The sequence below is a fragment of the Oncorhynchus keta genome, chromosome 35 (genome assembly GCF_023373465.1).
Source record: "Oncorhynchus keta strain PuntledgeMale-10-30-2019 chromosome 35, Oket_V2, whole genome shotgun sequence".
Lineage (NCBI taxonomy): Eukaryota > Metazoa > Chordata > Actinopteri > Salmoniformes > Salmonidae > Oncorhynchus > Oncorhynchus keta.
Window position 1 is genome coordinate 75,957,562 of NC_068455.1, and position 25,456 is coordinate 75,983,017.

At 45.8% G+C, this 25,456-nt stretch overlaps 2 protein-coding genes and 2 long non-coding RNA genes across 45 annotated transcripts in view; 2 read left to right on the forward strand and 2 right to left on the reverse strand.

Annotated features, from left to right (window-relative positions):
* mark2b (MAP/microtubule affinity-regulating kinase 2b) overlaps positions 1 to 22,696 on the forward strand; it is a 99,443-nt gene extending 76,747 nt beyond the window's left edge. For 4 of the 9 annotated variants that reach the window (XM_052497743.1, XM_052497750.1, XM_052497744.1 and 1 more), the window contains 4 exons: positions 223 to 361; positions 8,312 to 8,338; positions 19,625 to 19,663; positions 20,528 to 22,696. In XM_052497743.1, coding sequence (XP_052353703.1) covers positions 223 to 361; positions 8,312 to 8,338; positions 19,625 to 19,663; positions 20,528 to 20,972 — 650 coding nt within the window. In that variant the 3' untranslated portion in view covers positions 20,973 to 22,696. The remainder of the gene's footprint in view (positions 1 to 222; positions 362 to 8,311; positions 8,339 to 19,624; positions 19,664 to 20,527) is intronic. The other 5 variants (XM_052497745.1, XM_052497748.1, XM_052497746.1 and 2 more) reach the window with 5 other exon arrangements.
* LOC127916247 (uncharacterized) lies at positions 780 to 2,752 on the reverse strand. Of its 33 annotated transcripts, none has more exons than XR_008094136.1 (4): positions 2,219 to 2,752; positions 1,330 to 1,908; positions 1,020 to 1,298; positions 780 to 833 (listed from the first exon to the last, which is right to left on the reverse strand). It is a non-coding gene; the product is annotated as an uncharacterized LOC127916247 (long non-coding RNA). The 33 variants fall into 33 exon arrangements; XR_008094138.1 differs by having other exon boundaries at positions 786 to 1,298; positions 1,330 to 1,482; positions 1,576 to 1,908; XR_008094133.1 differs by having other exon boundaries at positions 786 to 1,298; positions 1,330 to 1,513; positions 1,576 to 1,908.
* On the forward strand, positions 3,172 to 6,533 carry LOC127916252 (uncharacterized). 2 transcript variants are annotated; one of them, XR_008094167.1, is made up of 3 exons: positions 3,172 to 4,320; positions 4,383 to 4,637; positions 4,685 to 6,533. It is a non-coding gene; the product is annotated as an uncharacterized LOC127916252 (long non-coding RNA). The 2 variants fall into 2 exon arrangements; XR_008094166.1 differs by having other exon boundaries at positions 4,383 to 4,478.
* A 50-nt stretch (positions 22,697 to 22,746) lies between the features above and the next one.
* The window catches only part of rcor2 (REST corepressor 2), a 29,511-nt gene continuing 26,801 nt past the window's right edge, over positions 22,747 to 25,456 (reverse strand). Inside the window, 5 exon segments of the mRNA XM_052497759.1 lie at positions 22,747 to 24,351; positions 24,354 to 24,397; positions 24,399 to 24,502; positions 24,584 to 24,801; positions 24,946 to 25,003. Of these exon segments, the coding sequence (XP_052353719.1) occupies positions 24,131 to 24,351; positions 24,354 to 24,397; positions 24,399 to 24,502; positions 24,584 to 24,801; positions 24,946 to 25,003 (645 nt within the window). The 3' untranslated portion in view covers positions 22,747 to 24,130.

The window sequence follows — 25,456 nt, forward strand, 5'->3', positions numbered from 1 at the left end:
GACGGTCAGCAGAGAGGGGGCCTCTAACTGTGACGGTCAGCAGAGAGGGACCTCTAACTGGGACGGTCAGCAGAAAGGGGCCTCTAACTGGGACGGTCAGCAGAGAGGGGCCTCTAACTGGGACAGTCAGCAGAGAGGTGCCAGAGACCAGCAGGGTTCTCCTTACTGCGGGCCTCCCCCTCCCTCAGCCACTTTTCTAACTTCCCTCCCTCCCTCTCACAGGACAGCAGAGAGGTGCCAGAGACCAGCAGGGTTCTCCGGGGGCGCCAGTCTCCCCCTCCCTCAGCCACGGCAACAGCCAGACCAGAAGACCTGGGGCCACCGGTATCTTCTCCAAGTTCACCTCCAAATTCGTACGCAGGTGAGACAAGGTGGAGGAGGGAGGTGGAGCGGAGGACAAAGTTGAGATGAAATGGGGTTGGTGAGTGAGAGAGGAGGGGAGAGAAGGGGAGGGAGGTAGTCTGGGGTTAGGTGGGTAAAGATAATGGAGGGTTTTGACTGACTGACCGGACAGACTGACTGACCTGACTGACTGACTGACCGGACAGACTGACTGAGTCCTGACTGACTCGGACAGTCCAGACTGACCTGACCAGACTGACTGTGACCCAGACTCCTGTCCTGACCGACCAGACTGACTGACTGACTACCCTGTGAGTCAGACTGACTGACTGACTGACCAGACTGACTGACTACCCTGTGACTGTCCAGACTGACTGACCGGTCCTGACTGACCTACCCTGTGAGTCCAGACTCTCCTGTGGACCTCTACCTACCCTGTGGTTATCATCAGGTCTTTAATTCTGAATGACATCACCTCTCCTGTCCTCTACCTACCCTGTGAGTCTCTCTCCTGTCCTCTACCTACCCTGTGAGTCTCTCTCCTGTCCTCTACCTACCCTGTGAGTCTCTCTCCTGTCCTCTACCTACCCTGTGTGTCCCTCTCCTGTCCTCTACCTACCCTGTGAGTCCCTCTCCTGTCCTCTACCTACCCTGTGAGTCCCTCTCCTGTCCTCTACCTACCCTGTGAGTCCCTCTCCTGTCCTCTACCTACCCTGTGAGTCCCTCTCCTGTCCTCTACCTACCCTGTGAGTCCCTCTCCTGTCCTCTACCTACCCTGTGAGTCTCTCTCCTGTCCTCTACCTACCCTGTGAGTCCCTCTCCTGTCCTCTACCTACCCTGTGAGTCTCTCTCCTGTCCTCTACCTACCCTGTGAGTCTCTCTCCTGTCCTCTACCTACCCTGTGAGTCTCTCTCCTGTCCTCTACCTACCCTGTGTGTCCCTCTCCTGTCCTCTACCTACCCTGTGTGTCCCCCTCCTGTCCTCTACCTACCCTGTGTGTCCCTCTCCTGTCCTCTACCTACCCTGTGTGTCCCTCTCCTGTCCTCTACCTACCCTGTGTGTCCCTCTCCTGTCCTCTACCTACCCTGTGTGTCCCTCTCCTGTCCTCTACCTACCCTGTGAGTCTCTCCTGTCCTCTACCTACCCAGTGAGTCCCTCTCCTGTCCTCTACCTACCCTGTGTGTCCCTCTCCTGTCCTCTACCTACCCTGTGTGTCCCTCTCCTGTCCTCTACCTACCCAGTGAGTCTCTCTCCTGTCCTCTACCTACTCAGTGAGTCTCTCCTGTCCTCTACCTACTCTGTGAGTCTCTCCTGTCCTCTACCTACCCTGTCTCTCTCCTGTCCTCTACCTACCCCGTGAGTCCCTCTCCTGTCCTCTACCTACCCCGTGAGTCCCTCTCCTGTCCTATACCTACCCTGTGAGTCCCTCTCCTGTCCTCTACCTACCCCGTGAGTCCCTCTCCTGTCCTCTACCTACCCTGTGAGTCCCTCTCCTGTCCTCTACCTACCCTGTGAGTCCCTCTCCTGTCCTCTACCTACCCTGTGAGTCCCTCTCCTGTCCTCTACCTACCCTGTGAGTCTCTCTCCTGTCCTCTACCTACCCTGTGAGTCCCTCTCCTGTCCTCTACCTACCCTGTGAGTCTCTCTCCTGTCCTCTACCTACCCTGTGAGTCTCTCTCCTGTCCTCTACCTACCCTGTGAGTCTCTCTCCTGTCCTCTACCTACCCTGTGAGTCTCTCTCCTGTCCTCTACCTACCCTGTGAGTCCCTCTCCTGTCCTCTACCTACCCTGTGAGTCTCTCTCCTGTCCTCTACCTACCCTGTGAGTCTCTCTCCTGTCCTCTACCTACCCTGTGAGTCTCTCTCCTGTCCTCTACCTACCCTGTGAGTCCCTCCTGTATGTATGTGTTCCTGCCACACAACACACAGACACACTTTGCTGTAAGATGTCTCCTCCTCCGTAGCGACAGTAGTCATGGTTACAGCAGAGGTATCACTTTACCACAACTATAAATACCACTGGTGAGGACACCTTGACACACACACTGCACATACTCTCTCGCTCTGCCTCTCTCTCGCTCTGCCTCTCTCTCGCTCTGCCTCTCTCTCGCTCTGCCTCTCACTCTCTCTTGCTCTGCCTCTCTCTCGCTCTGTCTCTCTCGCTATGCCTCTCTCACTATGCCTCTCTCACTATGCCTCTCTCGCTATGCCTCTCTCTCGCTATGCCTCTCTCGCTATGCCTCTCTCGCTATGCCTCTCTCGCTATGCCTCTCTCGCTATGCCTCTCTCTCGCTATGCCTCTCTCTCGCTATGCCTCTCTCGCTCTGCCTCTATCGCTCGCTCTGCCTCTCTCTCGCTCGCTCTGCCTCTCTCTCGCTCGCTCTGCCTCTATCGCTCGCTCTGCCTCTCTCGCTCGCTCTGCCTCTCTCGCTCGCTCTGCCTCTCTCGCTCGCTCTGACTCTCTCGCTCGCTCTGCCTCTCTCTCGCTCGCTCTGCCTCTCTCTCGCTCGCTCTGCCTCTCTCGCTCGCTCTGCCTCTATCGCTCGCTCTGCCTCTATCGCTCGCTCTGCCTCTCTCTCGCTCGCTCTGCCTCTCTCTCGCTCGCTCTGCCTCTCTCTCGCTCGCTCTGCCTCTCTCTCTCGCTCTGCCTCTATCGCTCGCTCTGCCTCTATCGCTCGCTCTGCCTCTATCGCTCGCTCTGCCTCTCTCTCGCTCGCTCTGCCTCTCTCTCGCTCGCTCTGCCTCTCTCACTCGCTCTGCCTCTATCGCTCGCTCTGCCTCTATCGCTCGCTCTGCCTCTATCGCTCGCTCTGCCTCTCTCTCGCTCGCTCTGCCTCTCTCGCTCGCTCTGCCTCTATCGCTCGCTCTGCCTCTATCGCTCGCTCTGCCTCTCTCTCGCTCGCTCTGCCTCTCTCTCGCTCGCTCTGCCTCTCTCTCTCTCTCATACACAGCTGTCTCACACAGTGCTCTCTCTTTCCCTCATATTTGCTCACAGAGACTTAGCGGCCTCTGTTTCTTTCACACTTTATGATATTCTTTCTCTTTCTTTTACGCCTCTCTTGTAGACACACACACACACACACACACACACACACACACACACACACACACACACACACACACACACACACACACACACACACACACACACACACACACACACACACACACACACACACACACACACACACACACACACACACACAGACACACACCCACACACAGACACACACACACACTGACAGACAGACACGCACAGATACGCACACACACGCACAGATACACAGACACGCACACACAGATACACACGCACGCACACACACACGCACGCACACATACACACAGACACGCACACATACACACACACACACACAGATACACACGCACGCACACATACAGACACACACACACAGACACACACACAGATACACACACACACACGTTGAGGTACGGCCTATATGAATTGCAGCTTCTTTTGAAGCACATGTTGAGCCCCAGAAACGAACATGTACCACTGTAAATACCTTGGTTTATTATCGAGGAAGAATACCTGTGTGGAACATTAGGCTTCTTTCTACATTATGCAAAGGCACGATTGACACATTTACAGTGAAAATTGTACACTGTCTCTTTAAAAAACAAACGTCAGGTTTGTGATGATGTCATGCCAGAGATCTGTCATTCATTCATTGCTATGATCATTGAGCTCCTGAAGGAGCTACATTTATATCTGTGCCCCCCTTCCAAAATGTTTGGATATACTGTTGTTATAGTTACCATCTAGCCAATGAGGTAACGTGACCGAACGAAGTCTAAATAAATGGTTGTCGACGTGCAAGTCGTTTTAGAACGGCCCACGACCGGGTCTATGAATATAACATGCGATCCGTCCGAGGAAGCTTAAAATGGTGCGTTGGTAATATGGGTCAGATCTAGTGTTGGTCCGGGGTAGTGTTGGTCGGGGTAGTGTTGGTCCAGGGTAGTGTTGGTCGGGGTAGTGTTGGTCGGGGTAGTGTTGGTCCAGGGTAGTGTTGGTCCGAGGTAGTGTTGGTCCAGGGTAGTGTTGGTCCAGGGTAGTGTTGGTCCAGGGTAGTGTTGGTCCAGGGTAGTGTTGGTCCAGGGTAGTGTTGGTCCAGGGTAGTGTTGGTCCGGGGTAGTGTTGGTCCGGGGTAGTGTTGGTCCGGGGTAGTGTTGGTCCGGGGTAGTGTTGGTCCGGGGTAGTGTTGGTCCGGGGTAGTGTTGGTCCGGGGTAGTGTTGGTCCAGGGTAGTGTTGGTCGGGGTAGTGTTGGTCCGAGGTAGTGTTGGTCGGCGGTAGTGTTGGTCGGGGTAGTGTTGGTCCGAGGTAGTGTTGGTCCAGGGTAGTGTTGGTCCAGGGTAGTGTTGGTCCAGGGTAGTGTGGGTCGGCGGTAGTGTTGGTCGGCGGTAGTGTTGATCCAGGGTAGTGTTGGTCCAGGGTAGTGTTGGTCCAGGGTAGTGTTGGTCCAGGGTAGTGTTGGTCCAGGGTAGTGTTGGTCCAGGGTAGTGTTGGTCCAGGGTAGTGTTGGTCCAGGGTAGTGTTGGTCCAGGGTAGTGTTGGTCCAGGGTAGTGTGGGTCGGCGGTAGTGTTGGTCCAGGGTAGTGTGGGTCGGCGGTAGTGTTGGTCCAGGGTAGTGTTGGTCCAGGGTAGTGTTGGTCCAGGGTAGTGTTGGTCGGCGGTAGTGTTGGTCTGAAAGGAGAAGCTCACGCTCTGGAGCTCTGTGTGTTGGCGGAAAGGAGAAGCTCGCCCTCTGGAGCCCTGTGTGTTGGCGGAATGGAGAAGCTCGCGTTCTGGAGCCCTGTGTGTTGGCTGAAAGGAGAAGCTCGCGCTCTGGAGCTCTGTGTGTTGGCGGAAAGGAGAAGCTCGCCCTCTGGAGCCCTGTGTGTTGGCGGAATGGAGAAGCTCGCGTTCTGGAGCCCTGTGTGTTGGCTGAAAGGAGAAGCTCGCGCTCTGGAGCCCTGTGTGTTGGCTGAAAGGAGAAGCTCGCGCTCTGGAGCTCTGTGTGTTGGCGGAAAGGAGAAGCTCGCCCTCTGGAGCCCTGTGTGTTGGCGGAATGGAGAAGCTCGCGCTCTGGAGCCCTGTGTGTTGGCTGAAAGGAGAAGCTCGCGCTCTGGAGCCCTGTGTGTTTTATTAAGATTTCAAATAACACACCGGTAGACGGTCTGTGTATCACATGACCTGACCTTACCACCTGTCCTACAGCCAAGTAGGGCGTTTACCCTCCCAAAGTGTCTCATTTTAACATTCGAAACCACCTCACAAACCCATATTTACTTGGTTCAGTCCTGGACCTCTCGCTGTGTCTCAGAACATTCCATTTGACATTAAAGGGGTTTGTTTGTTTATTAAATTCCCACCCCAAACATCATGGGAGTACCTTTTTTTTATATAGTTGTTTGGATGTTCATTTGGAAATGTTCATTTGCACTTTTGCAAATTTTAAAAGCCATTATAACGAAGTCTTTGCGTCCCAAATGTCTTCCTATTCCCGATATAACGTACTACTTTCAACCCAGAGTAGATTATAGTAGTAGTACACTATGTAGGGGAAACGGTGCCAACCAATGACGTGTGTCAACCCTGGATTGCTGATGTTCTGTCGAGGCCGATGAGAGGCTTTGAAGAAGCATTCCCCCAATACGAATGGAATTCTAGATTATTTCAATAAAATGTTGCTAGGACAATATTACATGTGTTTTAAGTATGTATTTGTTGTCATGGGGACAGTAACATTAGTATAAAAAAATATATATTTAAGACTATTTTTTTGCAATTTTTTATTTTTATGTTCACAGGTAATTTAACAGTCTGCATTAAGGTGTCTTTCATATAATAATAATAATAATATAATATATAATTATATAATAATATAACTTGGCAAAAACACAAGTAGACGTTAATAAATAGCTTCCAATGGATGGGGACCATGAAGATGGCTGTGTGGTGGCTTCAATGGAGGGGGACCATGAAGATGGCTGTGTGGTGGCTTCAATGGAGGGGGACCATGAAGATGGCTGTGTGGTGGCTTCAATGGAGGGGGACCATGAAGATGGCTGTGTGGTGGCTTCAATGGAGGGGGACCATGAAGATGGCTGTGTGGTGGCTTCAATGGAGGGGGACCATGAAGATGGCTGTGTGGTGGCTTCAATGGATGGGGACCATGAAGATGGCTGTGTGGTGGAGGGAGACTTGAATGGAGGGGACCATGAAGATGGCTGTGTGGTGGCTTCAATGGAGGGGGACCATGAAGATGGCTGTGTGGTGGCTTCAATGGAGGGGGACCATGAAGATGGCTGTGTGGTGGCTTCAATGGAGGGGGACCATGAAGATGGCTGTGTGGTGGCTTCAATGGATGGAGGGTCCATGAAGATGGCTGTGTGGTGGCTTCAATGGAGGGGGACCATGAAGATGGCTGTGTGGTGGCTTCAATGGAGGGGGACCATGAAGATGGCTGTGTGGTGGCTTCAATGGAGGGGGACCATGAAGATGGCTGTGTGGTGGCTTCAATGGAGGGGACCATGAAGATGGCTGTGTGGTGGCTTCAATGGAGGGGGACCATGAAGATGGCTGTGTGGTGGCTTCAATGGAGGGGGACCATGAAGAGGGCTGTGTGGTGGCTTCAATGGAGGGGGACCATGAAGATGGCTGTGTGGTGGCTTCAATGGAGGGGGACCATGAAGATGGCTGTGTGGTGGCTTCAATGGAGGGGGACCATGAAGATGGCTGTGTGGTGGCTTCAATGGAGGGGGACCATGAAGATGGCTGTGTGGTGGCTTCAATGGAGGGGGACCATGAAGATGGCTGTGTGGTGGCTTCAATGGAGGGGGACCATGAAGATGGGGTGGTGGCTTCACCCATGAAGATGGCTGTGTGGTGGCTTCAATGGAGGGGGACCATGAAGATGGCTGTGTGGTGGCTTCAGATGAAGAGGGCTGTGTGGTGGCTTCAATGGAGGGGGACCATGAAGATGGCTGTGTGGTGGCTTCAATGGAGGGGGACCATGAAGATGGCTGTGTGGTGGCTTCAATGGAGGGGGACCATGAAGATGGCTGTGTGGTGGCTTCAATGGAGGGGGACCATGAAGAGGGCTGTGTGGTGGCTTCAATGGAGGGGGACCATGAAGATGGCTGTGTGGTGGCTTCAATGGAGGGGGACCATGAAGATGGCTGTGTGGTGGCTTCAATAGAGACCGTTCAATGTTCTTGAACACAGGAATCTGAATATCCCACCTATGGAATGCCTCAGTGGCCGGAGACCATGTCTTCATCCGACGCTGCTGAACCCAGCCGTCTGATTGGCTTACACGGAAGGTGTAAGGTTTTTGTGTTTTACGGCGCCCCCTGTCAGTCATCCAGGGTTTTACACACATCATTGCTGCCATCCAGTATTAAAGTCCCCCTGAATTCCTCTTCACTCGTCTGATAAACTCATTCAACTGTGATGCAGTATTTTATTGGTGTTGTCAAATAGTTGCGTTAAAAATATATATTATTCAAAGTTTATTTTGATATTTTCAAGGGGGTTTTCGATGTAAAATAAATCATGTAAATATTATATAACAGGATTTAGTTGGTTTTTGAATCCTGAATCCCACAGCTATAGTAACAGACTCCGTTAGACAGTTAAATGCTGAATACATTTTGAGTCCCAAATGGCACCCTATTCTCTATGTAGTGCACTACTTTTGACAAGAGCTGGCACACTATTCCCTATGTAGTGCACTATGTTAGACCAGAGCTGGCACCCTATTCCCTATATAGTGCACTACTTTAGACCAGGGCTATTCCCTAGTAGTATGCTATATATATAGGGAATAGGGGCTTGCCATTTGGGATTTGGGATGCACACATTGTTCTCTGTTGATAAATCTACTCTTGTGAAACAACTTGTCAGTCAATGTACATATATATATTTATATATTTATTTTATTTGTGTTCCTTTTTGTTTTTGTAGAAATCTCTCCTTCAGATTTCTGAGAAGGTAGGCAACTACATCACCCACTATAATAACCCCTTTTTTGGTCTTCATTTGATATTTACAGATTTTATATATATATATATATATATATATATAGATGGATATATATAGATGGATATTATTTGCATCCCAAATGGCACCCTTTCCCCTATATAGACCAGAGCCCCTGGTCAGAAGTAGTGCATTATGTAAGGAATAATGTTTCATTTGGGAGGCAACCAAAATTCTCCCCCTCGTTTGGTGTTTCATAACGCTTTTTGTTTTGATTTTCCCTGTGCCTTGACCTCTGACCTTTACCCTCTTGATTCTGTGGCTGGCCCCTTTTTTTGCCGTTGGTTTTGAGTGAAGTGTTTTGTTGCTTCGGTTACTAACGTTACACCACCACCACCCCCAGTAGGGTTGGAAAATCGTATCTAAAATTGTCTGGTTTTCCAGAAATCCCGGTTGGAGGATTTCTAGAATCAGCAGGGGACACATTCTCCAGTGAATCCTCAAACCTGGAATTGGGAAAACCAAGGAATTTTGGAAACCTTTTGCACAATAAAACCCATCTTTCACTCCTTCCATCATTCTCTCACCTCATCCCTCTCATCATCCTCTCACTTCATCTCTCCATCATCCTCTCACTTCATCTTCTCTCCATCCTCATCTCTCTATCCATCATCCTCTCACTTCATCTTCTCTCCATCCTCATCTCTCTATCCATCATCCTCTCACCTCATCCCTCTATCCATCATCCTCTCACCTCATCCCTCTATCCATCATCCTCTCACCTCATCCCTCTATCCATCATCTTCTCACCTCATCCCTCTATCCATCATCCTCTCAACTCATCTTCTCTCCATCATCCTCTCACCTCATCTTCTCTCCATCATCCTCTCACCTCATCTTCTCTCCATCATCCTCTCACCTCATCCATCATCCTCTCACCTCATCCCTCTATCCATCATCCTCTAACCTCATCCATCATCCTCTCACCTCATCCCTCTATCCATCATCCTCTCACCTCATCCCTCTCTGTGTGAGCTCACCCTTTGTGTCTGAGAGAGTGAGTGTGTAAATAGAGATTAGGTGTTGGAGGAATAGAGGGAACACCAGTGATCAGGTTACCCCTACCTCAAAATAGGAAGTGATGTCGCTGGTTTGACGGGATATGATGTCATCTCTTCTGTTAGGGAGGTTGCTCAGCTAGCGCCGGGTGTTTTTAAGTACGGAGTGAATCTCAAAGAGCACCCTAGTACACAAGTACAGTACACAACAACTGATCAAACCCCTATGGGTCATATGAGAGACAATCACCTGACCTGACCCCGTACACACTCGTCTTTAATTCACCTCATACCCTGGCCGGTACTGATCACTGACCAGTGATTGAAAAAGTACCCAATTGTCATACTTGCGTAAAAGTCAAGATACCTTTTTAATGAAAAATCACCCAGTAAAATACTACTTGAGTAAAGGTATTTGGTTTTAAATATACTTAAGTATCAAAAGTAAAAGTATAAATCATTTCAAATTCCTTATATTAAGCAAACCAGACGGCACCGTTTTTAAATGTATTTACAGATAGCCAGGGGCACACTCCAACATGCAGACATTTACAAATGAAGCATGTGTGTTTTAGTGAGTCCTCCAGATCAGAGGCAGTAGGGACCAGGGATGTTCTCTGTTTAGTGAGTCCTCCAGATCAGAGGCAGTAGGGACCAGGGATGTTCTCTGTTTAGTGAGTCCTCCAGATCAGAGGCAGTAGGGATGACCAGGGATGTTCTCTGTTTAGTGAGTCCTCCAGATCAGAGGCAGTAGGGATGACCAGGGATGTTCTCTGTTTAGTGAGTCCTCCAGATCAGAGGCAGTAGGGATGACCAGGGATGTTCTCTGTTTAGTGAGTCCTCCAGATCAGAGGCAGTAGGGACCAGGGATGTTCTCTGTTTAGTGAGTCCACCAGATCAGAGGCAGTAGGGACCAGGGATGTTCTCTGTTTAGTGAGTCCTCCAGATCAGAGGCAGTAGGGATGACCAGGGATGTTCTCTGTTTAGTGAGTCCTCCAGATCAGAGGCAGTAGGGATGACCAGGGATGTTCTCTGTTTAGTGAGTCCTCCAGATCAGAGGCAGTAGGGACCAGGGATGTTCTCTGTTTAGTGAGTCCTCCAGATCAGAGGCAGTAGGGACCAGGGATGTTCTCTGTTTAGTGAGTCCTCCAGATCAGAGGCAGTAGGGATGACCAGGGATGTTCTCTTGATACGCATGTGAATTTGACCATTTTCCTGTCCTGCTAATAAGTATTCAAAATAGAGTGAGTACTTTTGGAGGTCAGGGAAAATGTGTGGAGTAAAAAGTAAATGATTTTCTTCAGGAATGTAGTGAAGTAAAAGTTGTCAAAAATAGAAAAGGTAAAGTACAGATACCCCAAATAACTACTTAAGTAAAAATACTTTAAAGTACTACTTAAGTACTTTACACCACTGTCACTGACAACACCATTGAGTGGTATGATGGGGGGGGGGTTCCCAGCTTTAGTTAGTAGTAGACCATGGTTCTAAGCAGGACTTTGGGTTGATTTGCAATTTTATTTGAAAATCTAATTAAATCCTTGAATTCACTCATGAAGTGGAGAATGTATGTTGAATTGAATTTGAATTTCAACAATTAAGTTATTGAATTGGAATTGGACTGTTTTGGATTTTTTTAAATTGGAATTGTAAAAACATTTAATCTTTTGGAATTTAGTTTCAAATCAATAGTTCTACATTTCCCAGTTAATCGAATTGTTGCACATAGTATCATACATTGACTGCAGAATAAAACAGAACAATCATTAACACTTGTATTTCTATATTTCCAGTATAGCTAAGCTGTCTGAACAGTGACATGATCAGCCTAGAAGCCAGAGGGAATTGAGTTTACATTTGTGGAATTGTTGAGGATAATATTAAATTGGGAATTGAATTCTTTGAATGACCTAATAATGGAATTGAATTCTTTGAATGACCTAATAATGGAATTGAATTCTTTGAATGACCTAATAATGGAATTTAATTCTTTGAATGACCTAATAATGGAATTGAATTATTTGAATGACCTAATAATGGAATTGAATTCATTGAATGACCTAATAATGGAATTGAATTCTTTGAATGACCTAATAATGGAATTGAATTCTTTGAATGACCTAATAATGGAATTGAATTCTTTGAATGACCTAATAATGGAATTGAATTCTTTGAATGACCTAATAATGGAATTATCTCTCAATTCAAAGACTGGCCTGGAATTTAATTTACAGGGAGAGAAAATGTAAATATAATTGAAGGTATTAATCCCAACCCTAAAGGAAGTTGTTTTGAGAGAGAGAGAGATGTCAAGGAGTTTGTTTTTTGCATCACTCCATCTCTGACTACACTACCTTTTATAGTGCAGCACACACACACTTTATCTGTGTGAAATATTTTTTAAATAAATAAACGCACAGTTATCTCTCACACACGGTTATCGCTCACACACACACAGTGATCTCTCTCTCACACACACACACACACACACACACACACACACACTGTTGCAACAACACTTTCACAGAAGACACCTGGGTTTTTCCACGTTGGGTTATGATGTTTACATTTAAATGTCAGTGTGATGACACTTTACACCACCAGGGGGTGTAATTTAGCAGGTTAGGCAGAGTGACTGCTCTCTCTGCTGGTGAAGATTAGGAACAGCAAGCACATGTTTTATTGGAGCAGAGAGTAATGGGCCAGCATTATTATATAGATGTTATATTATATCTATATTATGTCATATTTTTATTTATTTTATTTAACCAGGTAGGCCAGGTGAGAACAAGTTCTCATTTACAACTGAGACCTGGCCAAGATAAAGCAATGCGACACAAACAACAATACAGAGTTACACATGGAATAAACAAACATACAGTCAATAACACAATAGACAAGTCTATATACAGTGTGTGCAAATGAGGTAAGATAAGGGAGGTAAGGCAACAAATAGGCCATAGTGGCAAAGTAATTAATTAACAATATACCAATTAAACACTGAAGTGATAGATGTGGAGATAGTGGGGTACAAAGGAGCAAATAAAATATGGGGATGAGGTAGCTATATGGGCTCTTTACAGATGGGCTATGTACAGGTGCAATGATCTGTGAGCTGCTCTGACAGCTGATGTTTAAAGTTAGTGAGGGAGATATGAGTCTCCAGCTTCAGTGATTTTTGCAATTAGTTCCAGTCATTGGCAGCAGAGAACTGGAAGGAAAGGCGTCCAAAGGAGGAATAGGCTTTGGGGATGACCAGTGAAATATACCTGCTGGAGCGCGTTCTACGGGTGGATGGTGACCAGTGGGCTGAGATAAGGCGGAGCTTTACCTAGCAAAGACTTATAGATGACCTGGAGCCAGTGGGTTTGGCGACGAATATGAAGCGAGGGCCAGCCGACTAGAGCATACAGGTCGCAGTGGTGGGTAGTATATGGGGCTTTGGTGACAAAACAGATGGCACTGTGATAAACTGCATCCAGTTTGCTGAGTAGAGTGTTGGAGGCTATTTTATAGATGACATCGTCGAAGTCGAGGATCGGTAGGATAGTCAGTTTTACGAGGGTATGTTTGGCAGCATGAGTAAAGGAGGCTTTGTTGTGAAATAGGAAGCCAATTATAGATTTGATTTTGGATTGGAGATGCTTAATGTGAGTCTGGAAGGAGAGTTTACAGTCTAACCAGACACCTAGGTATTTGTAATTGTCCACACATTCTAAGTCTGAACCGTCCAGAGTCGTGATGCTGGACGGGCGGGCAGGTGCGGGCAGCGATCAGTTTAAGAACATGCATTTAGTTTTACTTGCATTTAAGAGCAGTTGGAGGCCACGGAAGGAGTGTTGTATGACATTGAAGCTCGTTTGGAGGTTTGTTAACACAGTGTCCAAAGAAGGGCCAGAAGTATACAGCATGGTGTCGTCTGCGTAGAGGTGGATCAGAGAATCACCAGCAGCAAGAGCGACATCATTGATGTGTACAGAGAAAAGAGTCGGCCTGAGAATTTAACCCTGTGGCACCCCCAGAGAGACTGCCAGGGGTCCGGACAACAGGCCCTCCGATTTGACACACTGAACTCTATCGGAGAAGTAGTTGGTGAACCAGGCGAGGCAATCCTTAGAGAAACCAAGGCTCTCGAGTCTGCCGATGAGGATGTGGTGATTGACAGAGTCGAAAGCCTTGGCCAGGTCGATGAATACGGCTGCACAGTATTGTCTCTTATCGATGGCGGTTATGATGTCGTTTAGGACCTTGAGCGTGGCTGAGGTGCACCCATGACCAGCTCGGAAACCAGATTGCATAGCGGAGATGGTACTGTGGGATTCGAAATGGTCGGTAATCTGTTTGTTGGCTTTCGAAGACCTTAGAAAGGCAGGGCAGGATGGATATAGGTCTGTAGCATTTTGGGTCTAGAGTGTCTCCCCCTTTGAAGAGGGGGATGACTGCGGCAGCTTTCCAATATTTACATTATGTCATTGTCTATATATCATCTCTATTATATCTATTATAGTATATCGTTATTATATAATATCATTATCTATACATTATGTCATTATCTATACATTATGTCATTATCTATACATTATGTCATTATATATATATCACTATTATATCTATTATAGTATATCGTTATTATATTATATCATTATCTATACATTATGTCATAATTATATCATTTTTTTATTGAACCTTTATTTAACTAGGCATGTCAGTTGAGAACAATTCTTATTTACAATGACGGCCTACCGGGGAACAGTGGGTTAACTGCCTTGTTCAGGGGAACAGTGGGTTGACTGCCTTGTTCAGGGGAACAGTGGGTTAACTGCCTTGTTCAGGGGAACAGTGGGTTAACTGCCTTGTTCAGGGGAACAGTGGGTTAACTGCCTTGTTCAGGGGAACAGTGGGTTAACTGCCTTGTTCAGGGGAACAGTGGGTTAACTGCCTTGTTCAGGGAACAGTGGGTTAACTGCCTTGTTCAGGGAACAGTGGGTTGACTGCCTTGTTCAGGGGAACAGTGGGTTAACTGCCTTGTTCAGGGGAACAGTGGGTTAACTGCCTTGTTCAGGGGAACAGTAGGTTGACTGCCTTGTTCAGGGGAACAGTGGGTTAACTGCCTTGTTCGGGGGAACAGCGGCTTAACTGCCTTGTTCGGGGGAACAGTGGGTTAACTGCCTTGTTCGGGGGAACAGCGGCTTAACTGCCTTGTTCGGGGGAACAGTGGGTTAACTGCCTTGTTCGGGGGAACAGCGGGTTAACTGCCTTGTTCGGGGGAACAGTGGGTTACCTGCCTTGTTCGGGGGCAGAACGACTGATTTTTACCTCGTCAGCACGGGGATTTGATCTTGCAACCTTTCCGTTACTAGTCCAACGCTCCTGCCACACCATATATATTATGTCATTATATCTAATTTATCTTGATATCGATATTATATCATTATCTCTATATTTTATCTATGTTATATCATTACTATATCTATATATCTTATGATATTTCTATAGTCATTATTATATCTATATTATCTCTTATCTATGTTATATCATTATATCTATGTTATTTCTATACATCTTATCTATTTGTCATTATTATATTATATCTATATGTCATTATCTATATTATATCTACATATCTATATGTCATTATCTATATTATATCTACATATCTATATGTCATTATTATATCTATATATCTATTTGTCATTATTTCATTATTATATCTATATATCTCTTATCTATATGTCATTATATCTATACATCTCTTATCTATATGTCATTATATCTACATATCTATATTATTTCCATACATCTATATTATTTCTACATATCTATATTATTCCTATATGTCATTATTATATCTACATATCTATATTATATCTACATCTATATTATTTCTATGTCATTATTATTCCTATATGTCATTATTATATCTACATATCTATATTATATCTATATGCCATTATTATATCTATATTATATCTACATGTCTATTTTTAACTGCTATATGATTTATATTTGTTCAGTATAAAAGGAACTATTTAGTCGGTGCTCAGTTGAATTTGTCAGTTTGCCAGTCTGCATGTCGTGTCTCTGTGGCTCTGTTTTTTCAGTCATACACTATCGGTCAAAAGTTTTAGAACACCTACTACTCATTCAAGGGTTTTTCTTTATTTTTACTATTTTCTACATTGTAGAATAATAATGATGACATGAAAACTATGAAATAACACATATGGAATCATGTAGTAAACAAACAAGTGTTAAAAAAAATCTAAATATATTTGAGATTCTTCAAAGTAGCCACCTTGGTGACAGCTTTGCACACTCTTGGAATTCTCTCAACCAGCTTCATCTGGAATGGTTTTCCAACATTCTTGAAGGAGTTCCCACATATGCTGAGCACTTGTTGGCTGCTTTTCCTTCTCTCTGCAGTCCGACTCATCCCAAAACATCTCAATTTGATTAAGGTCGGGGGATTGTGGATGCCAGGTCATCTGATGCAGCACTCCATCACTCTCCTTCTTGGTAAAATAGTCGTTACACAGCCTGGAGGTGTGTTGGGTCATTGTCCTGTGGAAAAAAACAAATGATCGTCCCACTAAACCCAAACCAGATGGGATGATGGCATATTACTGCAGAATGATGTGGTAGTCATGCTGGTTAAGTGTGCCTTGAATTGTAAATAATTCAGTGTCACCAGCAAAACACCCCCACACCATCACACCTCCTCCTCCATGCTTCACGGTGGGAAATACACATGCAGAGATCATCCGTTCACCCACACCACGTCTCACAAAGTCACTGCGGTTGGGAACCAAAAATCTCCAATTTGAACTCCAGACCAAAGGACAAATTTCCACCAGTCTAATGTCCATTGCTTGTGTTTCTTGGCCCAAGCAAGTCTCTTCATATTATTGGTGTCCTTTAGTAGTGGTTTCTTTGCAGCAATTCAACCACGAAAGCCTGATTCACGCGGTCTCCTCTGAACAGTTAATGTTGAGATGTGTCTGTTACTTGAACTCTCTGAAGCATTTATTTGGGCTGCGTATTATCTGGCTGGTAACTAAGGAACATATCCTCTGCAGTAGATGTAACTCTGGGTCTTCCTTTCCTGTGGTGGTCCTCATGAGAGCCAGTTTCATCATAGCGCTGGATGGTTTTTGCGACTGCACTTGAAGAAACTTTCAGAGTTTTAGACATTTTCCGTATTGACTGACCTTCATGTCTTAAAGTAATGATTGACTGTCATTTCTCTTTGCTTATTTGAGCTGTTCTTGCCCACCCCTACCTGGTCACAACACAACTGACTGGCTCAAACACTTTAAGAAGGAAAATAAATTCCACAAATTAACTTTTAACAAGGCACACCTGATAATTGAAATGCATTCCAGGTGACTACCTCATGAAGCTGGTTGAGAGAATACCAAACGTGTGCAAAGCTGTGAAGGCAAAGGTTGTCTACTTTGAAGAATCTAAAATAGATTTTGATTTGTTTAACACTTTTTTGGTTACTACATGATTCCATGTGTGTTATTTCATAGTTTTAATGTCTTCACTATTATTCTACAATGTAGAAAATTGTAAAAATAAAGAAAAACCCTTGAATGAGTAGGTGTTCTAAAACTTTTGACGGTAGTGCATGGCTCTATTTCCTTATCTATTATATTGTTCATTCTATCCGTCCTCTGTTATCTGTACATGGCTGTGCTGTGTGTGCAGGTTTAGAGGGCTAGTCTGATTAGGTGCAGCAGTGTAATGCTGTTGGAGAGACTATTTGACCCACTTTCCCTCCTTCCTTCCCTCTTCTTTAGGCACAGGACTCATACTCCCCTCCATTCCAGACCAAACCATTCCAGACCAGACCATACCATTCCAAATTAAACCATTCCAAACTAAACCATCCTATTACAAATTAAATCATTAAACTAAACCATACCATTCCAAACCGTTCCAAAATAAACATTCCATTCCAAACCGTTCCAAAATAAACATTCCATTCCAAACCGTTCCAAAATAAACATTCCATTCCAAACCGTTCCAAACTAAACATCCCATTCTAAACCATTCCAAACCAAACATCCCATTCTAAACCATTCCAAACCAAACATCCCATTCTAAACCATTCCAAACCAAACATCCCATTCTAAACCATTCCAAAATAAACATTCCATTCCAAACCGTTCCAAACTAAACATCCCATTCCAAACTAAACATCCCATTCTAAACCATTCCAAACTAAACATCCCATTCCAAACTAAACATCCCATTCTAAACCATTCCAAACTAAACATCCCATTCCAAACTAAACATCCCATTCCAAACTAAACATCCAATTCTAAACCATTCCAAACTAAACATCCCATTCCAAACTAAACATCCCATTCTAAACCATTCCAAACTAAACATCCCATTCCAAACTAAACATCCCATTCTAAACGATTCCAAACTAAACATCCCATTCTAAACCATTCCAAACTAAACATCCCATTCCAAACCAAACATCCCATTCTAAACCATTCCAAACTAAACATCCCATTCTAAACCATTCCAAACTAAACATCCCATTCCAAACTAAACATCCCATTCCAAACCATTCCAAACTAAACATCCCATTCCAAACTAAACATCCCATTCTAAACCATTCAAAACACAACATCCCATTCCAAACTAAACATACCATTCCAAACTAAACATCCCATTCTAAACCATTCCAAACTAAACATCCCATTCCAAACTAAACATCCCATTCCAAACCATTCCAAACTAAACATCCCATTCCAAACTAAACATCCCATTCTAAACCATTCAAAACACAACATCCCATTCCAAACTAAACATACCATTCCAAACTAAACATCCCATTCTAAACCATTCCAAACTAAACATCCCATCCCAAACCATTCCAAACTAAACATCCCATTCTAAACCATTCAAAACACAACATCCCATTCCAAACTAAACATCCCATTCTAAACGATTCCAAACTAAACATCCCATTCTAAACCATTCCAAACTAAAGATCCCATTCTAAACCAAACATCCCATTCTAAACCATTCCAAACTAAACATCCCATTCCAAACCATTCCAAACTAAACATCCCATTCCAAACCATTCCAAACTAAACATCCCATTCCAAACTAAACATCCCATTCTAAACCATTCAAAACACAACATCCCATTCCAAACTAAACATACCATTCCAAACTAAACATCCCATTCTAAACCATTCCAAACTAAACATCCCATCCCAAACCATTCCAAACTAAACATCCCATTCTAAACCATTCAAAACACAACATCCCATTCCAAACTAAACATCCCATTCTAAACGATTCCAAACTAAACATCCCATTCTAAACCATTCCAAACTAAAGATCCCATTCTAAACCAAACATCCCATTCTAAACCATTCCAAACTAAACATCCCATTCTAAACCATTCCAAACTAAACATCCCATTCTAAACCATTCCAAACTAAACATCCCATTCCAAACCATTCCAAACTAAACATCCCATTCCAAACTAAACATCCCATTCTAAACCATTCAAAACACAACATCCCATTCCAAACTAAACATCCCATTCTAAACCATTCCAAACTAAACATCCCATTCCAAACCATTCCAAACTAAACATCCCATTCCAAACCATTCCAAACTAAACATCCCATTCTAAACCATTCCAAACACAACATCCCATTCCAAACTAAACATCCCATTCCAAACCATTCCAAACACAACATCCCCATTCCAAACTAAACATCCCATTCCAAACCATTCCAAACACAGCATCCCATTCCAAACTAAACATCCCATTCCAAACCATTCCAAACACAACATCCCATTCCAAACTAAACATCCCATTCCAAACCATTCTCAACTAAACATCCCATTCTAAATCAAACCATCCTTCTGTTCTAATCTATTAGTTCATACACATTTCAATCATCATGAATAAATCTTTAAAATGCCCCTACTCCCCTTAACCTTTGAAACTAAAGTGATTTTATTTTTTCCCTCCCTGGTGTGGTTTTATGCTACAGGGCGTTCTGTACTGATACACAAAGCCACTATGTTCTGGAATAGGAATGGGTTCTGGAATAGGAATGGGTTCTGGAATAGGAATGTCAACGTGTGTGCTTGTGGAGGATGGTACTGTGCTTAGTGGTGTTGCTAGCTGTTAAACTAACATTTTGTAGCCTATTAGCCGTTAGCTCCAAAGACTAAACTTGTGTTGATTTTTCTTGAGGAGTCCGTATGAGGGAGAGGGTCAGGATGAGGAAAGCAGGTGAGACTCAAACCAACCATCCCTCAATCAATCAATCAATCAGACCTAATCAGTAGATCTCGGAGGGATAGATATGATTGGATTAAAGGGTGATTTGGTAAATTTATTCGTAAATGGTTGACAAACCTTAGTTTTAACCAATCAGGGATGAAGTTTCTGAATGTTAGCGAATGTGTGTGTGTGTGTGTGACGTAAGCATGTACATGCATGGTTAGAGGTGTGTGTGTGTGTGTGTGTGTGTGTGTGTGTGTGTGTGTGTGTGTGTGTGTGTGTCAGGGCTATTTAAGTCATATTGGGTGTTGTCCTCTCCCTGTTTCTCCTAATCATCTCCTTCCTCACTCTGTTTCTCTCTCTCCTCCCTCTCCAACCCCCTACTCCCCCTCTCTCCCCCTGCCTCCCTCTCCAACTCCCTCTCTCCTCCTGCCCCCTCCATCTCTCCCCCTGCCCCCTCTCCAACCCCCTACTCCCCCTGCCCCCTCCGCCTCTCGTCCTGCCCCCTCCGCCTCTCGTCCTGCCCCCTCCGCCTCTCGTCCTGCCCCCTCCCTCCTCCTGCCCCGTCCGCCTCTCTCCTCCTGCCCCCTCCGCCTCTCGTCCTGCCCCCTCCGCCTCTCTCGTCCTGCCCCCTCTCTCCTCCTGCCCCCTCTCCCTCTCTCCTCCTGCCCCCTCCGCCTCTCTCCTCCTGCCCCCTCCGCCTCTCTCCTCCTGCCCCCTCCGCCTCTCGTCCTGCCCCCTCCGCCTCTCTCGTCCTGCCCCCTCTCCCTCTCTCCTCCTGCCCCCTCCGCCTCTCTCCTCCTGCCCCCTCCGCCTCTCTCGTCCTGCCCCCTCTCCCTCTTGCTTTCATCCCTCCACTCTCTCCTCTTATAGGTCGATGCTGAGCAGCACCGTCGACAAATCAGAGAAGAGCGGCGTCCTAGGCTCCTCCCACAGCGGCAGCGGAGACGAGAACAAGGATAACTCCTCCCCCGTTTCCGGTACCGCCACCCCGCCACCGAAGGACCCATCGACCAAACCACGTTCCCTCCGGTTCACCTGGTCCATGAAGACCACGTCCTCTTTGGATCCCGGGGAGATGATGAGAGAGATCCGGAAGGTTCTAGAATCCAACAGCTGTGAGTACGAGCTGCGGGAGCGCTACATGCTGCTGTGCATCTTCGGGAACCCTTCCCGGGACGACTTCGTCCAATGGGAGATGGAGGTGTGCAAGCTGCCCCGCCTCTCACTGAACGGCGTGCGCTTCAAAAGGATCTCCGGGACGTCGATTGCGTTTAAGAACATCGCGTCGAAGATCGCTAACGAGCTCAAACTGTGAGACGGAGCGATTTTACACATGTGGATAGAGAGGAATGGAGAGAGGAGACTGAATGAGAAGGATGTTGTACTGGGTAGGTGGGAGGGGTTCAGTGTTTGACAAGTTAATGGGTGGAGTGAATGTTCTTCTGCTGGGGGTGGTTCTGTCTAGTTTTTTTTTCCTCTGTTGAGGTTTGTGTTTTAGAACCTCACTGGGTTCTCTAGCTGGGGTTCTCGTCTTCTAGATCCACTGCATGTTGGTTCTGCCGCTATCTCTCTTCACCTGGTGGTTGTACACACTCTGCCTCTCTCTCGCTGCCCCACACACACACACACACACACACACACACACACACTGTACTGAGGGGAGGGAGTCTGAACACATCGTCATACCTGCTCCAAGGCTCTTCTCCTGTCGGTTCTACTTCAATGGGTTCTAGACTGGGTTACACTCGAAGAGTTCTAAAGAGAACAGAGCGGACCGACTTGATGCTGGAAATAAACTAACTCAACGCTGGAACGGTTCTCCTGGGTTCTCCTGTTCTCTGACCCAAAATGGACTCCCCCCGGAATCTGAACTGTAGAACACCCCACAGACCTTTGTTGGAAGGACACACTTTCTGCCCGTTTGATGTGAGGGGAGAATGTCAACACTGCTCTGTTTTAAGTCTCACACACACACACGCCAAACTGGACCCTTAATGACTGATGTTTTGAATCCAAACACACCAGGCTCCTCCCCCCCCCGCCCATGTCCCTCAAACCTCTTTCCTTTTTTTTCATCAGGGGTGACATCATCCCCCTTTCATCCAGTCACAGACCATTGGATGACACAACACTTTGTTGGTTTTTAAGGTCAAAAGGTTGTACACTGGACAAAAAAAAAAGGGGGGATTTCCTTTCTTTATAGAAGACAAAATGTAGTTCTTCTCGTTGCTGTTCTATTATGACGAAGAAACTTGTTAATGATCGATGGGGTTGTATCACGCTTCTGTACAAAGAGAACACACAGCAGCCATCTTTCTACTCCCATCTCTCCCCAAGGATGTTCAGATATTCAGCCTTTTATCAATCAGTATTTCATTTTAAAATTGATCTCTGAACAAATTCATTTAGAACTTCTTGATTTGTTTGTGTTTTTAATCACTTTGTTTGGGTTAAAGAACGCCTCACCTGAGCTCGCCCCCCCCCCCACACCCCACTGGGCATCTTCCTGACTGGGTGATGAAGACTACTGCTCGTTCACTTTGAGGTGGATTTATTTTCTGTAGGTTGGGTTGGGTTTTGATAATGTGAACGTGTTGCCGCTGCCTTTCTGTGGGATGAGGCCAAACGTTGTGTCACTGTACCCACCTTGTGACGACCGACTATTCTTATCGTCAGCGGCGTTGATTCTATTTAGTAGGAGCTCTCTCTCCCTCCTTTCTCTGCCAGTGGAAAAGAGTGAGGGATTTGCTGAGTAATCTCTAGCCAAATGATGGGGGACGGTGTACCTAAGCAAAACTCCTTGGTTCTTTGTTTAAAAAGTCGTTCTGTTAAATCATTGTTTTACGGTGCTGTCTTTACTCTTGCTGTTATGACTATATTTCAGTGTTGATTTATTTTGTTTTACATTTTCTTTGCTGTAATTTGAGTCCGACATTTTAACCAGTATTTGGTTGGGAGAGACGGGTGAGTTGACTCCAAATGTATTTGTTTTTGTGCAAAAGAAATTATGGAAAGTAATAAAAAGTTGGTTGCATTTAGGCCAGTAACAAAAGTGTGTATTTAACAAATGTAATTCAGTGGAAACGATATGGTTGTAATTTTGTTTTATTCCAAAAGAAAATATCCTGAAAACAATAACAAGCAAATCCAGTCTCAAACTTCATGAACATTACCTGTTGCTAAACAGTCAAGTCATTTGTAGCCACTAAGTATTTGAAACCTCTGTGTCCCAAATGGCACCATAACTCCTCAAAAGTAGTGCACTATGTAGGGAATAGGGTGCCAGACGCATTACGCAAGATCTGCGTTATAGCTCGATTTAGCAGGTTCAGAAATGACTTTTTTTTGTATTTTCACCCCAATTGGTAGTTACAGTCTTGTCTCAATCACTTGCAACTCCTGTCTGTACGGACTCAGGAGAGGCGAAGGTCAAGAGCTGTGCATCCTCTTCCAAAACACAATCAAGCTGCACTGCTCCTTGCCACAATGCCCATCCGAGTATTTCAGCTTCACATTTTGTTCTCAGACGACACCTGTGAAGTGTACAGTGTGTACAGTACTATCCCCTACATAGCACACAACTGCCATTTGAGACTTATTTTTTGGTGCTTTTAATCAAAAACAGGTCTCTGTCCCATATCCACACTAGCATGCTACTTAGAATGAAGAAATGCATGAGCCTTGGGATTACAAATGCATCCTATTCCCTAATATAGTGCACTACATTGGACCAGGACCTTATAGGGATTTGATCCAAAGTAGTGCACTATATATAGGGATGTCTACCTACTTAGAGATCACCTAACAAAAGAATGCTGCAGTCATAAGACCAACAATACGTGGATCTGGTAGAAGAGGGACATCTTCCTGGTTCCCCTGTGGAATCATTAGTTCAGCACCTTGTAGTGTGGAAACTGGAACCTGGGTGTTTTGCCAGAGTTCGTTCTGTTGCCATGGAGACTGTGTGTGTGTGTGGGGGGGGGGGGTTCTGTTGTCATGGCATCCATCACCACAATCCAGTGTATCTTTTCCTTGAGGGTTTTGGTATTCTGAAAGTTCTGTTCTTTGGGGAGGAGGGATGGGTGAAATACAGGGTCACCGTTGCCGTGGGTAACCAGTCACATCTGTGCTGGTTGCTATGGAGACAGCCGTGAGGCATGTGTGGGCATGTCCTTCTATTTTCTGCTGAGGGGCGGGAACAGAAGGATGGATGACCCAAGCCTCAGATGGAAGTATGGTTATTCACAGGTTGTGCAGTTGGTTTATAAGTGTGAGTCAGAACTGATACAGAGGGGATTTAACGAGAGGCTTCTGAACCAAACAGACTGGTGGGGCTTAGAACTCAACTAACTAACTGCATTCTGATTTCTATTGTTCTGTCATAATGGATAAACACTCCCACTAGCAGCACAATCTACCCATCTGAGTATACAAGAGCCCCTCCCTAAATATACAAGAGTCCCCTCCTTTCTGTCAGTGAGAGTTGGTTTGCTCTACTTTGAGCCCTACCAGTGAGGGAGGCTGACCAGCACCAGAGCAAGCAGGAGGAGAGGAGCGGAGGTTGTTTCCTAGTTCCCTACGGAGACTAGAGCTCCCCTGTTGGCCCGGAGCCACGACTGCAGGACGGATCAACGGGGGAGGGGGATGATTGTGGGGGGTTCGGGTCTGGAGGGGTCGGGTCTGGAGCGGGGGGGCTGCCGGAGAAGGCTGGGGGGGGCAGAGGGGGAGCCGGGCGCAGTAAGGGGGAGGCTGGGAGAGGGAAGGAGGAGGGGTGTGGTTGTTGGATGAAGGGGGGGAGGGGGAGTTGGCGTCACCGCAGGGGGGAGTAATGTCTTCCAGCTTTATCTGGAAGGGAGGAGAAGGGGGGTTAGATCAGCAACAGACTTGTCAAACTTTCACCAAAACAAACCCTCACCCCCTCCTGACCTCTTCCTCCTCTGCTCCTCCCCTCTCTTCGTTTCTACTACGACTCCCACAAGGCCCCTGTGTGGAGGCTACGTCTTGTTCCGCCTGCCACTCCTTGACGACCTCGTCCAGATTGAATCGCCGTCGGTAACTAACGAAGAAGGAGCTCACCTGGGCCAGAGTTTTGTTACCGATTACCTCGGCAACCACCACCAAGTCCTTACCATAGCGACGGATAGCTGAGGAGGGGAGAACAGGGTGTTTAATGTTGTGATCTGAAACGTATCAAACTGTTTCTTCTGTGAGTTATATTTGCCAGAATACAAGAATTTCCTGTGTTAAAGAAAAGGATTGAGTTGTATTTTGGGGTGTTGTTAACTCACCCTGTACCGCTAGCAGCTGTTCCTCAGTGGACCAACGAGAGTTCATCTTGGGAGCTGGCTGGAGAGAGAGGAGGAAGAGTTGGTTATAAATAAACTGTTTTCATTATGACCGAGACAACCAGGTGAGGGGAGTTCCTAACGAATCCATTATGACCTAGACAACCAGGTGAGGGGAGGTCCTAAGTAATCTATTATTACCTAGACAACCAGGTCAGGGTGTAGATCAGGGGGTGTCAAATGAATTTTTGCCCACGGGCTGTATTCTGTCTTCAACGAGGTCCGGAGAGCCGTACTGAAAATGTGTCCCATTTCCTTGCCATCAAAATTTAACAAAAATAGTCCAATATCCATCGATTTGATGCTCACTGACTCAAGTGATTATTAGAGCTGGACAGTCAAGAAGATGTTGGAATGTAGGCCCATTATATACAGTACCAGTCACATGGAAATACATTCCAGGTAACTACCTCATGAATCTGGTTGAGAGAATGCAAAGTTGTCAAGGCAAAGG